Source organism: Hyperolius riggenbachi, chromosome 2, assembly GCF_040937935.1.
Source record: "Hyperolius riggenbachi isolate aHypRig1 chromosome 2, aHypRig1.pri, whole genome shotgun sequence".
Taxonomy (NCBI): Eukaryota; Metazoa; Chordata; class Amphibia; order Anura; family Hyperoliidae; genus Hyperolius; species Hyperolius riggenbachi.
Genome location: NC_090647.1, coordinates 66,752,820 through 66,769,543, shown reverse-complemented (window position 1 = coordinate 66,769,543; position 16,724 = coordinate 66,752,820). Strand labels below are relative to the sequence as shown.

The window sequence follows — 16,724 nt, the reverse complement described above, 5'->3', positions numbered from 1 at the left end:
TCAAACTTTGCACAGTTGGTCACCTGGTGACTGAGATTAATATTCAGAAAAGTGGGTGGAGCCTACAAAAGCCATTTAAAATCCACCTATCTTTAAGGGGAATATTTAATTGATGTTATTCTTGCACTGTTGGCACAAGCCTCTTGCACTGTTAATCACCTGTACCTGGTACAGTTGGCCATTTAGTGATTGGGGTTCAAATTCAGAAAAGGGGTGGAGCTACAGCCAATCAGATTTATTTTATTTCAATGCAAATTATTGATGCCAAAGACCGCAAAGCTCACAAACTTGGTCATTAAGTAATTTTGTGTTAGGGTTAGAAAAAGTGGGCGGAGCCAACACCAGCCAAATACATACCTGGGCAATGCCGAGTCATCAGTGGGCGGAGACAAACACAAATTTCACTGGGAAAATGTAAACTGCAGCCATTCTTAGGGCTGGTTCAGACAGACGCTTGCGGAGCGTTTACCACAAGTGTTCGGAACGTCGCGGTAAACGCTCCCATTCAAGTGAATGGGAGCGTTTACACCGAGCTTTTGCGCGCTTTTACCCGAACACGGCGTTCGGGTCCCGATTTTCGCGAGCGTTCGGGCTGCCCCTGGAAGCGACATGTTGCTTCCAGGGAGCGGCCAACCGCGACGGCTAATGTTCCCCTAGGGGAAGAAAAAACGCGACCGCATCACGACGCGACCGAAGGCTACTGAAAGCCTGACCGCGCAGCCGCCGCAATGCCCCCAGACGCGACGCCACGCAGACGTCCGTCTGAACCAGCCCTTACACTATTAATTGTGGGGTTCTAAAACCTTGCACAGTTGGTCACTGGGTGACTGGGATTAATATTCAGAAAAGTGGGTGGAGCCTACAAAAACCAATTCACCTATTGATTTTCAAAGCAAATATTTAATTGCTGCCATTTTTGCACTGTTAATTGCACAAGCCTCAAACCTGGTACAGTTGATCATTGGGTGACTGGGTTTAAATATTTAGAAAAGGGGTGGGGCCACAAACAGCGAATCAGATGTGTTTCATTTCAATGAAAATTATTCATGCCAAAGACCACAAATCTCACAAACTTGGTAATTGACTATTGACAATTGTGTGTTAGGGTTAGAAAATGTGGCCACAGCCAACAGCAGCCAAATACATACCCGGGAAACATTAGGACATCAGTGGGTGGAGAAAAATACAAATTTCACTGCCAGAATGTAAACTGCAGCCATTCTTACACTGTCTGTCAATGGCAGGGTTCTTAAACTTTGCACAGTGGGTGACTGGCATTAATATTCAGAAAAGTGGGTGGAGCCTACAAAAGCTAATCAAAATTCACCTATTGATTTTCAAAGGAGTGGAGCCACAGCCAATTAGATTTATTTCATTTCAATGCCAATTATTGATGCCAAAGACCGCAAAGCTCACAAACTAGGTCATCATTGAGTAATTGTGTGTTAGGATTAGAAAAAGTGGGCAAAGCTAACACTAGCCAATTACATACCCGGGCAACGCCGGGCGACCAGCTAGTTTTAAATAAGTCAAATCCCTCAAGTGGGATCACACCCACAGCATTACATTACCAAAAGAGCTTTTCAAATTACAAGCGCTCAGAAAAGGCTTAGAAAAACGTTGCTAGTGGGTTCCAAGCCTTAAGGGGCCCATACACTGGTCGATTTCGATCATCAAACGATCGATTCTATAGAATCGATCGATCAGAAATTGATTCTTTTAAATCGATCGATCGATTTCAATTGATTTGATCTACCTGACAGGATGGAAGATCTAGGTCGATCTGCTGCTGGCAGCAGAGCGATGACCCATAGAGTTGCATTGGATGTAATGGTCCAGTAATGCATTTAGATAGATTTCCAATAGATTTAATCCTGGAATCTATTGGAAATCTGTTCCTAGTGTGTGGCACACATCAGATACATTCCTGTCAGATTTGACTTGACAGGCATCTGACTGAAATCTATCTGATGGTGGAATCTGCTGCAAATCTATAAGTGTATGGCCACCTTTACTCCTTACTAGATAACCTAATCACACACTGCCTGTATGTATACTGCATACTTTCTCACCTCTTGTTCCCACACATTCCTTTAGATTGTAAGTTTGCAAGGGCAGAGCTCTCTCACCCGTTTGTGTCTTGTAATTTGTTATTCATTTTGTAGCTTGCATTCTGATTTCATACATTTGATTACTTACTTTGTACATTGCCATGCAATATGGTGGTGGTTTATAAATTAATAATAATAATACCTATTCAGTGAGAAGAAGGGATATATATGAATGACTTATATGCAGAGGGACTTGCCTTGGTAGGATGAAACACCTCAGTTTTGTTGAATCAGCAGCTAGTCAGGCCCTTCCTATTGAGTGTGTGCAGTCAGCAGGAACCCGTGCAGTGGAGGTAATACACACATGATGTCACATTCGGTGTGGGAGGTTTACGGTGAGGCTGTGGCAGAGCTTCCCTCAGAGAGATTTGGGGCTTTCCACTTCATATTCTCTGCCTATTACACACACTCGGAGTCTGGTGATGAGTACAGCTTTCGGAGTGACATTTCAGACATAATTATTCAAAAAGGGCGATGAGTGTAGCTGGCAATTATTTTTAAATTAATGAGTTGGTTGCAGGTATGCAGTTGCAGAACAACATATGGCCCACAGCCTAGATTGTGGTGTTAGGAGAACAAGGGAAGCCTCCGCAGGTTACAAAGGCTTCCCACTCCCGAGGTGATTATTCAGAATAGCCTTTAGAAAACCTCACAGGTTTGCTTTAACCTCTTGAGGACCATGGGCCTAAACCCCCCTAGTGACCAGGCTATTTTGTTACAAATTGGTCGCTGCAGCTTTAAGGCCAAGCTGCAGGGCCGCACAACACCGCACATAAGTGATTCCCCCTCCTTTTGTCCCCACCAACAGAGCTCTCTATTGGTGGGGTCTGATCGCCCCTGCGGTGTTTGTTTGTTTTTATATAAATAATGTTGTTATTTTTTTTTTCTATTAAAAGTGTGTATTTTTATTTTTTTTTCCCCTCCGTCCCTCCCACCCTCCATGCAGCCAATAACGGCAATCGGCTGTCATAGGCTTCAGCCTATGAGAGCCGATCGCTCTCTTGTCCCCCAGGGGGACAGCCGTGTCACACGGCTGTCCCCAGTACAGCGCTGCTGCTAATCGCAGCGCTGTACAGAGCAATCAAGCGGCGGTTTCGCCGTTACAGTCTCCCGAGCGGCGATTGCCGCTCGGAGACTGAAGGCGGAGCTCTGCTCCGCCCACCAAGCAGGAGATGCGCGCGCAGCCTGCGCGCGATCTCCTGCAAATGTAAGCCCCAGGACTTTACGCCAATCGGCGTTAGGCGGTCCTGGGACTGCCACCGCGGCCACGCCCATTGGCGTGACGCGGTCGGCAACTGGTTAAGTAAAAGACCGCAGGAAAATCGCACAGCAGATCACGATTTTATACATTTTTTTTTTGCAATCCAGCAGATAAAGTAATTTTCTTCCTCTTCTCTTTCAGAAATTGCATACCTAATCCTTCCGTGCAATGAAAGTCAGTGGGCTGCAATGAAAGTGGGAACTGTTTCATAAGTTCAGTTATTCCATTGGCATAGGAGCAGCTTTACCACCATAGCAACCATGGGCTCATGTGTTTGGTCGGTGGATGAGACAGGATGCAAGCTGGGGTCAATTCTCGTAGATAGTAGTTTTGATCTTTGACGTGACTATGAACCCCTTGGGTTGTAGACTATACTACTATAAATAGTTATGTAGATAAGAAGTGTAAGTTCTTACCATCTGAGAAGGACAAACCATTAGTTAATGGAAAATAAATATTTATTAATGCACAAAAGACAACATGTTTCACGGGTCTTATCCCGCTTCCTCAGGTTAATACAAGTGCCTGAGAAGCTTTCAGTCATGACGGTGAGTGCCTAAAATTTTAGGTGATTTTAGGTGCTCACATCCGTGACCGAAAGCTTCTCAGGAACGTGTATTGACCTGAGGAAGCGGGATAAGGCCAGTGAAACGCGTTGTCTAGTGTGCATTAATAATAAATATATCTTTTCCATTTACTAATGGTTTGTCCTTCTCAAAAGGTAAGAACTTACACTTCTCATCTGTATAACTATTTATAGTAGTATATCATCTAGGGCGCCTCTCAGCCTTTCTCAACCTTTTTACCTTGAAGGAACCCTGTAAATAATTATTGGATCTCGGGGAATCCCTGCACTAATTTTCCTATAGGCATGGTCTTTAAAAGTAGGTGTGGATGTTTATTACACTGCCTCTCATTATACTGTCTCCATATTCTAGTGTTTTTTTTTTATTAATGTGCTCATTATTAATTTGATATTCCTATTATAATGTGCTCTATTATACTTCCCCCATGATGGGGGGCAAATGCTAGGAACCCCTGCAAAGTACCCAAGGAACCCCGATGTTCCAGGGAACCCTGGTTGAGAAAGCCTGAGCTAGGTCAATCCTTACTCTAGATCACCAAATTTCTAGATCATCTAGTCCCACTCACAAAGCTAGCCTGCTTCCAGCTGCTTAGTGGCTTTCCTCTAGCAGCCTGTTCATATCCAGCGCTGTACAATGTGGTGTCACTCGGATAGCCGCGTTCAGTATGATCATGCAGCTATATGCCTCCTGCTGCAGGATATGGGGCCAAAGGGGAGCAAATCAATCCTGCACTGGGGAAAGCAGAAGTGAATGGTAGTATGGGGGTACTTAACCCCTAAAAAAAAAAAAAAAAAAAAAAAAAAAAGAGTTGTCTACTTAATGAGAAAATATGTTATTGTGTAACTTCTTTTGTGGGAAATATATCTTTTTTTTTTTCACAAGTTGAAGAGGATCCTATTTTTAACGTTAGGTTCTGCTTCCTTCATTTAACGGAGTTGCAGAAAACATACCGAATGGGTACATTTTCTTCACAAATGGTAACCAAGCCTAAGATAGATCTACAACTTATTGTATATCCTCATGTAACACAGTACTACACTATTGGCTCCTCGTCTTTTTCTTTGTTTGTTTTTTGGTTTCCAGGCTATCTGGTCGGTATCTCATAAAATGATGTAGCTCATCAACATGGGTTTACATGGTTTGTCTCACAAACAAGCTCAGCTTTTATAAGGCGGTGAATGACATTTTAAATCTTGGGAAAGTAATATATGTAGTATACTTGCACGTTAGAGAGGCTCTTTATACTTAACTGTCCACAATAGCCTGGTGCAGAAACTGAGGATACAGGGATTAGGAGAAAATGGGCCATATGCAATTCACTTTTTCACCTGAGTTTTCTCCTAGGAGAAAAAAATTCATCTTCCATTTAAAATAACATTTTAGCACTTTGCAATGGAAAAAGTATCAAAAAGTAGGTAAAAAGTACTATCAAAATTATTTTGAGCATTTCTTTGCTTGCTAATGGTTTAAAAACCAATTTATTGACAAGTTTAAAAATATCACTTAGGAGAAAACTCAGGTGAAAAAGTGAATTGCATATGGGCCAATGTGTGTATGTGGATAGAGAACTGGTTAATGGACAGAAGGCAAAGACTGGTGGTAAATGGATCATACTCAAAATAGGAAACTGTTAGCAGTGGGGTTCCACAAGTGTCAGTACTAGGGCCAATTGTTTTCAATGTATTTATTAATGATTTAGTATACAGAATACAGAGTAAGATAGCCATCTTCACAAATGGTACAACATGATGCATAATTATCAACACTAAACAGGTTACAACATGGCCATATGGGCAGGCACATGGCAGATTAAATGTAATGTTGATAAGTGTAAGGTCATGCACCTTGGACGTACCAATGATAGAGCACCATATAAAATAAATGGCATACAGCTGGGAACTTCACACTTGGAGAAGGACTTGGGAATACTGGTTGATAACAAGGTAAGTAGCTGCATACAATTGCAAGCAGTGGTAGCTAAAGCAAAAAAAAAATCTGGGTAAAACAGGAAATAAAATCTCAGGATAATAGTATTCTTTAAAGGGAATGTCCAAGCAAAATAAAAAAATGAGTTTCACTTACCTGGGGCTTCTACCAGCCCCATGCAGCCATCCTGTGCCCTCGTAGTCACTCACTGCTGCTCCAGTCCCCCGCTGGCAGCTTGCCGACCTCGGAGGTCGGTGGGACACATTGCGTACATTTTTACGCATTCCCGCTAGTGCAGGAACATTAACACATACATTTTTACGCATTAAACCAGTAATGCGTAAAAATGTATGTGTTAATGTTCCTGCACTAGCGGGAATGCTTAAAAATGTACGCAATGTGGCCCGCCGACCTCTGAGGTCGGCAAGCTGCCAGCGGGGGACTGGAGCAGCAGTGAGTGACTACGAGAGCACAGGGTGGCTGCATGGGGCTGGTAGAAGCCCCAGGTAAGTGAAACTCTTTTTTTTATTTTGCTTGAACCTTCCCTTTAATAAGTGTGATGCTTTTTGCTGTGCTTTGATTCTTTACGGTTATTTGGAGTTCTGCAGATATTGGCTCATCTATCAAAAATGCAGCCCGGAAGCCTGATAAGAAATTGATGTCACTGTCTATCTAACTATAAATATGTGATGATGACCAACTTCATGCCAAAGAACGGGCATTACTAACACAGAATCATGTTCTCTGCCCAGCTCTGCCTTCTGTTTTGGGGAATGAGAAGCGTAACACAAGGCCTGCCAATCTCAACCAAACAACATGCAGATATTGACCTCCAAGAGTCTACAACGGTGAGTTAACAATGGAGAGAGGGAAAATGTCTGCCATATGTATTTATTTTTAAACAATACCAGTTGCCTGACTGTGCTGCTGATCACCTGGGTCTGATACTTTTAGCTATAGACCCTGAACAAGTATACAAATCAGATGTTTCTGATGGAAGTGTGGCCACATTAGCCGCCTGTGTGATCCAAATATTACTGCAGCCAAAGAGGATAGCAGGATGCAGGATAGCAACTGGTATTGTTTAAAACAAAATAAATATGGAAGTCTCCAGTCCTCGAAATGGCCGCAGTGGTATCTCACATTTATCTTCTGGTGAGCTTGCCATGGTTTAAGAGCTCAATTTGCTAAGATGTGGGACCCATGGATTGACCACATAGATAATATGAGCCTGCCCTATCATGTCTTTTTCAATTTGCTAAGACATCAGATGTATGGATTAACCACAAAGATAATATGGGCCTGTTCTATCATGTCTTTTCTGATGATACTTGTTATATCATTGAATGATCGTGTAGTTCTCTGCCTTCTCCCTTCTGAGTTCTGAACAATTGCAATCATTACCATTACCATTAATATGACACCCAACCTATGATGGTACTGTTACTTGTTTTTGTGGTTTGTTACTCTACCTGAATTTTTTCTTTATTTTACATTAACGTTTTGTTTGTTTACGATTACTGGTACAGTTTGAGGCCTCTTTCACACTAAGTGCGATTCCGATTTTTTTATACATTCTGCTTTTTGATTCCGATTAAAAAAAGTACTGCATGCTGCTACGTTTTTTAATCAGAAAGAACAATCAGATTGTATAGAAAATCAGAATCGCACGTAGTGTGCAAGAGGCCTGAGCTCCACGCATGGGGACAAATGCTGCATTCTGTATCCTATTCTCTTGCAATAAAAAAAATGAAACTAAAAGGAAATAAATTTGTCGGCCTCCAAATCTCTTAGGTCTGGTGTCCTTTAGGAGGCTAAACTGAGAGGAATATGGATGTTTCCTTTTAAACAATACCATTTGCTTGGCAGTTCTGCTGATCTCTTTGGCTGCAGTAGTGGCTGAATTACGCACCTGAAAAAAGCATGCACCTAATCCAGTCACCTGATCTGCATGCTTGTTCAGGGGCTGTGGCTGAAAGTATTAGAAACACAGGATCAGCAGGGCAGTGAGTTAACTGGTATTATTTTAACCTTCCTGGCGGTAAGCCCGAGCTGAGCTCGGCTATGCCACCGGAAGGCACCGCTTAGGCCCCGCTGGGCCGATTTGCATAATTTTTTTTTGCTACACGCAGCTAGCACTTTGCTAGCTGCGTGTGCAATCCGATCGCCGCCGCTCCCCACCGATCCGCCGCTATCCTTCGCGCCATAGCCGCCCCCCCCCAGACCCTGTGCGCTGCCTGGCCAATCAGTGCCAGGCAGCGCTGAGGGGTGGATCGGAGTCCCCTTTGACGTCATGACGTCGGGGACGTCATCCCGCCCGTCGCCATGGCGACGGGGGAAGCCCTCCAGGAGATCTCTTGATCTCCGAGCGCCGGAGGCGATCGGAGGGGCTGGGGGGATGCCGCTGAACAGCGGCTATCATGTAGCAAGACCTTGTGTCGCTACATGATATAAAAAAAAAATTAAAAAAAAGCGGCTGTGCTGCCCCCTGGCGGATTTTAATAAACCACCAGGAAGGTTAAAAGGAAAAATCCATCTCCTTCTCAGTTTAGGTTCCCTTTAAGATCTCAGAACTCGATACACTTTGCATATTCCGAACATGTTGAATAGAGTTGTTTACAGTAAAATAACTTATGTTTGTTCCTTTTGGGGCCAAATAGAGAAAAAAAGAGAATCAGCGCTTTTCCTAAAATTCAGTTAAGTTCAGTTAATTCTTACCAGCAATGTATTAGAAGTGAGGAAATTTGGTATTTAATTGCTGTCTTCCCTATTATGAATGACTCAGAACCACACCCGGTTGATCCATCCATCAGTTGCAGTCAGAGGGGGGGGGGTATGAGAAAGAATGGAGTCTTGCAACACATTTGGCCAATGAAATAGGCATTCTGGCCACCCCTTTGCTTTAATACGCTGTAAATTGTATTTAGCAAACTGGTTGCTATTAAAGCAAACCTAAAGTGAAAATAAACTTACGAGATAATGAATTGTATGTGTCGTACAGCTAAGAAATAAAGCATTAGTAACAAAGAAAAGTCTCATATTGTTTTCCAGTACAGGAAGAGTTAAAAAAATTCAGTTGTCATCTATGCGAAAGAGCTTCTCTGAGTTCTTCAACCCACTGGGTGAAATACAGTCCTGTTTTCTGAAGCACTTTAACAGCCAAGAAACAGTGAGAGACAGCCTGGGATATGGTTTTACTGCAGGAAAGTTCAAAGGGTCATTAATCCTGCTTTGGTTAATAGCTTCACAAACAGAGTGTGGTTTCTAATCTGCATATATGACAGAATGATGCCATGTTATAAAAACAAGCTATATAACTGAAAATAAAAATATGAGACTCTTTTCTTTGTTACTAATGTTCTATTTATCATCCATACTACACATACAGTTCATGTTCTCATAAGTTGTTTTTTTTTTTTTTTTTGCTTTAAAACGTGCCTTGTTTATAAAGCTGGTATTCAGCTGGGCTGTAACCTAAACCTAGAGCTCTTTCCATCATGAACAGGGACTCCTGAATGAAGTGACTGTTACAGATCATGGAAGAGCTGAAGACAGCGAGTTTCTTACCATAGCAGCCACGCCTGAGCTGCCCATGGACCAGGAACTCGTCCTGAAGACAGAGGATGGGCTGAATCTGCCCAGATGTGGAGTTCCTGATGTTGCAGGATATGCAGTCATACGTAAGGAATTGAAATGGAACTCGGCCATAATAAGTTACCGGTAAGCATACTTTATGTGCAGAGCGCTTATGCTCAGCATTCATCCTAATAGTGGCAACAGGCATTTGAATTGCATATATATATATATATATATATCACTTTGTGATTTGGACATGTTAGGATATCTATTGGTGCAATTCTTTTGCTTTTAGCTTTCTGGCTTCACATATAAAATGTGTCCAGTCCTGTCCTGTCCTGTCAGTTTTTGAAAGGTTGGCATCAGTTTTGTGTGTGTTTCTGTGGCTGTGTTCACACATACACAGTGTACATTTCTAGTCCAGTCAGGTGAAACCGATAGAAAACTGATGCAAAACTGACAAGTCTGGGCTGGACCGGAAATGTACAGGTTTATGTATGAGCCCAGCCAGTTAGTTTTCTGTGGCTACTGCATGAAGTAATGAGTTGTAGGGATGATCAATGATTTGGAGAATTATGCACTGCATGTAAATTCGACAGCCATGCCATTACATTGCATTGAGCAGTGAAATGCTTTTTAATACATTTCCTTGAACATGTGCTGTGTGTTTTAGGAATGGATCCCTCTCTGATTAGATTATGACGGGAGAGCGATCGATCATTTTGCCATGTCGGGTGGCCATTTATAAGTGTGTAGCTAGCTTCAGGCTATGTTCTCAGTATGGTGTTGTACTGCAATGCAACACCTATGTGTAGGCACGTGCCTACAGGCGCTTGATGATAGAAAGGAGGCTCGCTCTGCACCTCAAATGCCTTCCTCCCTCCTTCCCTATGCAACTCGATACTGAGGGTATTTCTGGCTACCTGACACTTAAAGAGGAACTCCAGTGAAAATAATGTAATAAAAAAAAGTGCTTCATTTTTTTACAATAATTACGGTATGTATAAATGATTTAGTCAGTGTTTGCCCATTGTAAAAAATTTTAAATCCCTGATTTACATTCTGACATTTATTACATGGTGACATTTTTACTGTTGCAGGTGATGTAGCTGCTGCATGCTTTTTTGGCAGTTGGAAACCGCTGTAAACAGCTATTTCCCACAATGCAACAAGGTTCACAGACATGAAACTGCCAGGAGTACCACGGTCCTCAGAGTTTCTTGTGGGAGGGGTTTCACCACAATATCAGTCATACAGCGCCCCCTGATGGTCTGTTTGTGAAAAGGAATAGATTTCTCATGTAAAAGGGGGAATCAGCTACTGATTGGGATAAAGTTCAATTCTGGTCGGAGTTTCTCTTTAAGGGCTGATTCACACTACTGGAGCTTTTTAAACACTAGAGATTTTTAAAGCTCTTGCTTATGCAATCCTATGGGGGATTTTTACAAAATCACATCGTTCTCGCGTGGACATTCACATAAGATAACATTAACAAGAGCTTTTAAAATCACAAAGCTCTTAGACAAGCTTTTGTAGTGTAAACCAGCCCTAAGGGGCACCTGTAGCTACCTATGACGGGCAAGCAAAGTAAGGGAGAAGTGACAGTTGGGTCAGCCAGCAAACTTGCAGTGCGGTTCAGTCGGGGTTTGTAGGCTCATGAAGGGCGAAGTCCCCTAGACAGGATATCTGTGCCTATAGGCTCCTGTGATGAAAATCCAGGCCTGCCCATGTGACTTCACAGTGCAGCCAGTGCGTTCTGATGGCAAACAGCATCCTACTGCACTGCATGCCCAGCATGCAGTGCAGTACCACAAAACGTGTGCATTAACAGTGACAGTTACTTTCCATTGACTGTAAGCTTCACTATATGTGCACGGATAATGTGCCCTGACACTTTTACGTTCCGTTATTTTGCATCCGTGCTTTTACAGGGAACACTATGCCCACTGTCAGGGCCGGTTCTAGTAACAATGGGGCCCCTGGGCAAAATTAACTTGGGGGTCCCCACAGAGATACCCCCCAACCAAAAAGCGGCAGTAGAGACCTTTTGTTGCAGCTATATTTCCCCATAGGGCCCCTGAGCCAGGGGCTGACACCCCCTGGCTCTGCCGAAGGCTATGTAGGGGCCCTGGGAAGCAACAGTTAAGCTGGGAAGAGCCCCCTTGGGGCCCCTACAGGCTCTGGGGCAATTGCCCCCTTTGCCTCTATGGTAGCGCCGGCCCTGCCCACTGTAACCGTAGCCTAAGATTTACAACCCTTTTAAAGCACTAAGCCTGAGGTGAAGTGATCAGTAAAGTGATATTTGTATTTTTCTCCTGTACTCTGTAGGATTGTTAATTACACTCCAGATTTGCCTCCAGCTGAAGTAGATGAAGCCATAAGTAAAGCCCTGAAGATGTGGAGTAAGGCGACCCCATTACAGTTTATCAAGCTTCAGGATGGAATAGCGGACTTGATGGTCTCCTTTGGTGTACGAGGTAAACTTAATACGTAGATAGATTGTTTTCTTTAGTTGGGACACTTAGGCCTCTGTGCAATTCTAATTAAGGTGTTGAATGACTGTAGACAGTGCATGACAATTTTACCAGTGACCACGCAACTAACGTAATGAGCATGGCGCACATAACGCACATTGCTTCTGTAACATGTGCTGTGCTAAGAGGGTAACAGGTGTGATATAGGCAACACGGACTTTGTATACATAAGGCAATGATTGTGTGAACAAGCCCCAAATCACTGAGAAAGCAATACTGACTCCAACACTTACTCTTACATCATCAGAGAACTTATTAAAGTGTACCTGTAGTGAAGGGGGCACTTACTTCGGGAGGGGAGAAGCTTCCCCCGACCTCCTCAGCACTCCTGATCCAGCACTGACACCCCCTAAAAATCCACCGACAAGCCTGCCTGCAGTAGTCATCTCATTCCAGAACAAAGCTAATCCATTGGCTGCTTTCTGATGGGCTCCGGCAGAAATAGCCGAGCCTGGTCAAGTCTGCTCTACTGCGCAAGTGCAAGCCTTCTGCACTTGCGCAGTAGGGTGGACCTGATCGGGCTTGGTTATTTCCACCAGAGCCAGAGGGGTAAGCTGCTAGTGGGCCTGCCCGCTGCAGCGGCTAGATTATTTTTGCCTACCTGTGTCTGGGGGTCCCAGCGGTGGAAGGAGTCTGCGAGGGATGAAGGGGAAGCCTCTTTAGGATCCAGAGTCTTTCCCCTCCTGAGCTGAGTACTCCCTAGGGGAGGTTCTTCTTCTGACAGGTTTACTTTAAAGCCAAAAAAAGGAAAGGATGATGGGAAATCATCAATCCTGCAAGCAAAATAGAGGTGACTGATTTATTCTTTAAGCAAGAAGTTCTTTCTAACACTGACCTTTGTCACACAACCCTTTGTCTTCACACTTCTCTAGTGATGAGCAGAAATTATGCCCACACGTAATTACGCATCGTAATACGCAATTTCGCATCACAATCGTAATGCGAACTTTTGGGGGAATAGCATAATTCATTTTGTAGTTAATTGCTCCTAATCATAATTACGCATTAATTTACTTTGGCAGTGAATAGCAAAGCCCCCATACATGCCATTGCTACCAATATTTCTACATATGTTAAAGAGAATCTGTACTGTAAAATTCTTACAATAAAAAGCATACAATTCTATTCATTATGTTCTCCTGGGCCCCTCTGTGCTGTTTCTGCCACTCCCTGCTGCAATCCTGGCTTGTAATTGCCATTTTTATGCAGTGTTTACAGACAAAAGACATGGCTTCTAACCAGAGTATGATAGGCTGAGAACAGCTCACTGTGTGACTCATGCAGAGCTTGGAGAGGGTGTGTAAAGCTTCTGCCTATCACAAGCAGTGCTGCACATTCCACACATTCCAGCCTGAGCCCGACAGAGCCGACAGAGGAAAGAAGATAAGATTTATTACAGAGACGGTGCAACTAGAAAACACTGCAGTATGCCAGAGCCCATTAGAACAGGTATAGGAACTTATAGGATAGAAGAAATAAGGCTCAAAATTTTGTTACAGAGTCTCTTTCAGATGAATAGTGGGTGCAAGTTACAAAAATAATTGTTTAAAAAGACCTTGTAGTTTTTGAGAAAATCCATTTTAAAAACTCACACAAAATGGTTTTTAAACTGTCATTTTTCTGAGTTTAAAAAACATTTTTCTTTGCATTTTTAAAATCAATTTTCTCAAAAAACTACAAGGTCTTTTTGAAAAATTGTTTTTTTTACTTGTACCCAATATTCTCCTTTACCTATGTAGCAATTTTGGTAGCAACAGCATGTAGGATGTCTTTGCTATTTACCACCCAAGTTGGAACAAAATTACGCATAAATTACTCGTAAATTAATGCGTAATTACGAATGATTATACAAAGTCAGTTGAATTACAAATATGTAATTACGTATATGCGTTATTGAGAAAATGTATGCGTAATTTTGCGTAATCGTAATTAGCAGATTACGATCTTCGCTACACCTCTCACAGCTTACACATAGGACAACTGAAATTGATATATGGAGTCTTCCATGTTTATTTCATTTTAACCATTTAGCAGCTAAATTTTAAAAACATTGTATTGCTACGTATTCTCTTGCCTTCTTCAGCCTGCGTATTGTCTTATGGGCAAAGGTTCTGGCACCCCCACAGCTCATCCTTCAATCTCAGTCCTATATCTCTGACTCTCCCCTGGCCAGAACTCATGGAGTAACAATACACACCATCTCCGCCAGAGACTCTGAATCATTCAAACTCCATGTGATAAGCGTGTACAGCGTAGATCCCCCAGTGTATTGCAGAGAGGCACAAGGACTGGGAGCGATACATATTGAACTGATCCGGACACAGGATCGGCTCTCCTCTTCCACCACCATGAGGTACTAAAATTCTCAAATCCTCCTTTGGGTCCCGATCACATATTTATATCATGTGATTGGGCCCCAGAGGAGGATGTTGACATTACAGTGCCACTTGGCGGTGGAAGAGGAGAGATAATCCTGCATCCAGATCAAGCAAATATGAATCGCTCCTTGTGCCTCTCTGCATAGTCTGCATTAAGCAGCCCGAGTTTAGCTGGCAGAGGTTGTCCTGCCCCAAGTTACCTGATGCGAGATTACTTGGGCGGGACTGCTAAAAGGTTAAACAACACCAGTTGCCTGACAGTCCTGCTGATCTTTCATGCATCAATTATGTCTGAATCACACACCTGAAACAATCATGCAGTTATTCCAGTCAGACTTCAGTCAGAAACATCTAATCTAAATGCTTTTTCAGGGTCTATGGCTAAAAGTATTAGAGGCAAAGGATCAGCAGGACAGCTGTCATGATAATAGTTAGCACACAGAGAGAATCTGATTATTGGCGATCTGCAGTATCACCAAGAATGCATATATATACCCGATTATTGGCGATCTGCAGAATCACCGATAATACGGATATATTGCTAACCTCTGGACACCTAGCAAAGAAACACAATAAAGACAGTAATATCACGGAAGTGTGGAAATATCCACCTCACGGTAATTCCTCAGAGGTGTGGTTACCTCTGAATGGGAACCCCGTGAGTGAGATCCTCTAACCAGGCTGAGTGAGGAATCTCGACCCCTAGCAGTAATCGTCTGCTTGGGGCAGGCGTCTTCTGAAGAAGAAGAAGAAGAAGAAGAAGATTTAGCAGAAGGAGATATATAAGAAATAGAAGAAGAAGATATAGAAGAAATAGAAGAAGAAGATATAGAAGAAATAGAAGAAGAAGATATAGAAGAAGAAGAAGAAGAAAAAGAAGAAGATATAGAAGATAAAGAAGAAGAAGAAGAAGTATATACAGTACTGAACAGAATTTTGGACACAACTTCTCTTTCCACCTTTTTTTTTTTTTTTTAAAGGAACATCCCCACATAATCACTTGCTGTTGTTACTTGGAAAAAAAGATGTTTCTTGCATCATTCACCCCCAAAACAAGTGTTGGAAGCTATTTAAGGCCAATTCGAATAGTCAGCTCGAATAATGAGCTCGAATACCGACTCGAATAGTGAGCTCGAATTCCGAGGTCGAATCGAATAGTAAAAAATATGCGACTCGAATATTCGACCGAACTCGAATAATTTACTATTCGAATTCGACCTAACTCGAATAATAAAAAGGGGTATCCAAGCATCACTGGCTGCCACTGCCAGTACCACCTTGTGTGGTAGAATGCTCTCGGGGCATGCGGGCTGCGCTGTGTCCGGTTCAAAACATCTGGAGAGGGTGTCTGCCTTAATGTTTTTGGAACCTGGGGTATACGTGACCACAAATCTAAAACGCGAGAAAAATAGGGACCAGCGGGCCTGACAAGGAGTGAGCCTCTTAGCCCCTTCAATGTACTCCAGGTTCTTATGGTCAGTATATACAGTGATGGTGTGTTCTGCACCTCCCAACCAATGGCGCCATTCCTGGAAGGCTAATTTGATGGCCAACAGTTCCCTGTTGCCCACATCGTAGTTTCTCTCAGCAGGAGAAAACCTGCGTGAAAAATAGGCACAAGGATGTGTCTTTCCCTGTAGACCCGAGCGCTGAGACAGCACAGCCCCCACCCCGATCTCTGAGGCATCTACCTCTACTATGAAGGGAAGAGCGATGTTAACATGTCTCAGAAAAGGTGCTGAGCAAAACAGTTTCTTCAGGGTATTAAATGCGGCCTGGGCCTCTGATGACCACTGATAGGGATTGGCCCCTTTCTTGGTTAGATTAGTCAGGGGGGCTACTCCCGAAGAAAATCCTTTGATAAATCTTCGGTAGTAGTTAGCAAAACCAAGGAATCTCTGAAGTGCATTTAAAGAGACTCCGTAACAAAAATTGCATCCTGTTTTTTATCATCCTACAAGCTCAAAAAGCTATTCTAATGTGTTCTGGCTTACTGCAGCACTTTATACTATCACTGTCTCTGTAATAAATCAATGTATCTTTCCCCTGTCAGACTTGTCGGCCTGTGTCTGGACGGCTGCCAAGTTCTTCAGTGTTGTGGTTCTGCTATGAACTCCCCCTTCCAGGCCCCTCTATGCACACTGCCTGTGTATTATTTAGGATTAGAGCAGCTTCTCTCTTCTCTCTTATCTTTTACAAGCTGGATAAATCGTCCTCTGAGCTGGCTGGGCTTTCACATACTGAATAATTACAGACAAGGGCAAAGCTGTTTGCAGGAAGAAACAAGCAGCCTGAAACTTCAGTGCATGAGAACAGGGGGAAAGAAACACACAAATGATCTCTTGAGATTC

The 16,724-nt window shown here is 43.0% G+C and overlaps 1 protein-coding gene across 1 annotated transcript in view; it reads left to right on the top strand.

Moving 5' to 3' along the window:
• The first annotated feature begins 4,854 nt into the window (after nucleotides 1-4,854).
• Nucleotides 4,855-16,724, top strand: part of LOC137545529 (collagenase 3-like) — a 47,939-nt gene continuing 36,069 nt past the window's right edge. Inside the window, exons 1-4 of the mRNA XM_068266869.1 lie at nucleotides 4,855-4,936; nucleotides 6,638-6,733; nucleotides 9,391-9,605; nucleotides 11,790-11,938. Of these exons, the coding sequence (XP_068122970.1) occupies nucleotides 4,913-4,936; nucleotides 6,638-6,733; nucleotides 9,391-9,605; nucleotides 11,790-11,938 (484 nt within the window). The 5' untranslated portion in view covers nucleotides 4,855-4,912. The remainder of the gene's footprint in view (nucleotides 4,937-6,637; nucleotides 6,734-9,390; nucleotides 9,606-11,789; nucleotides 11,939-16,724) is intronic.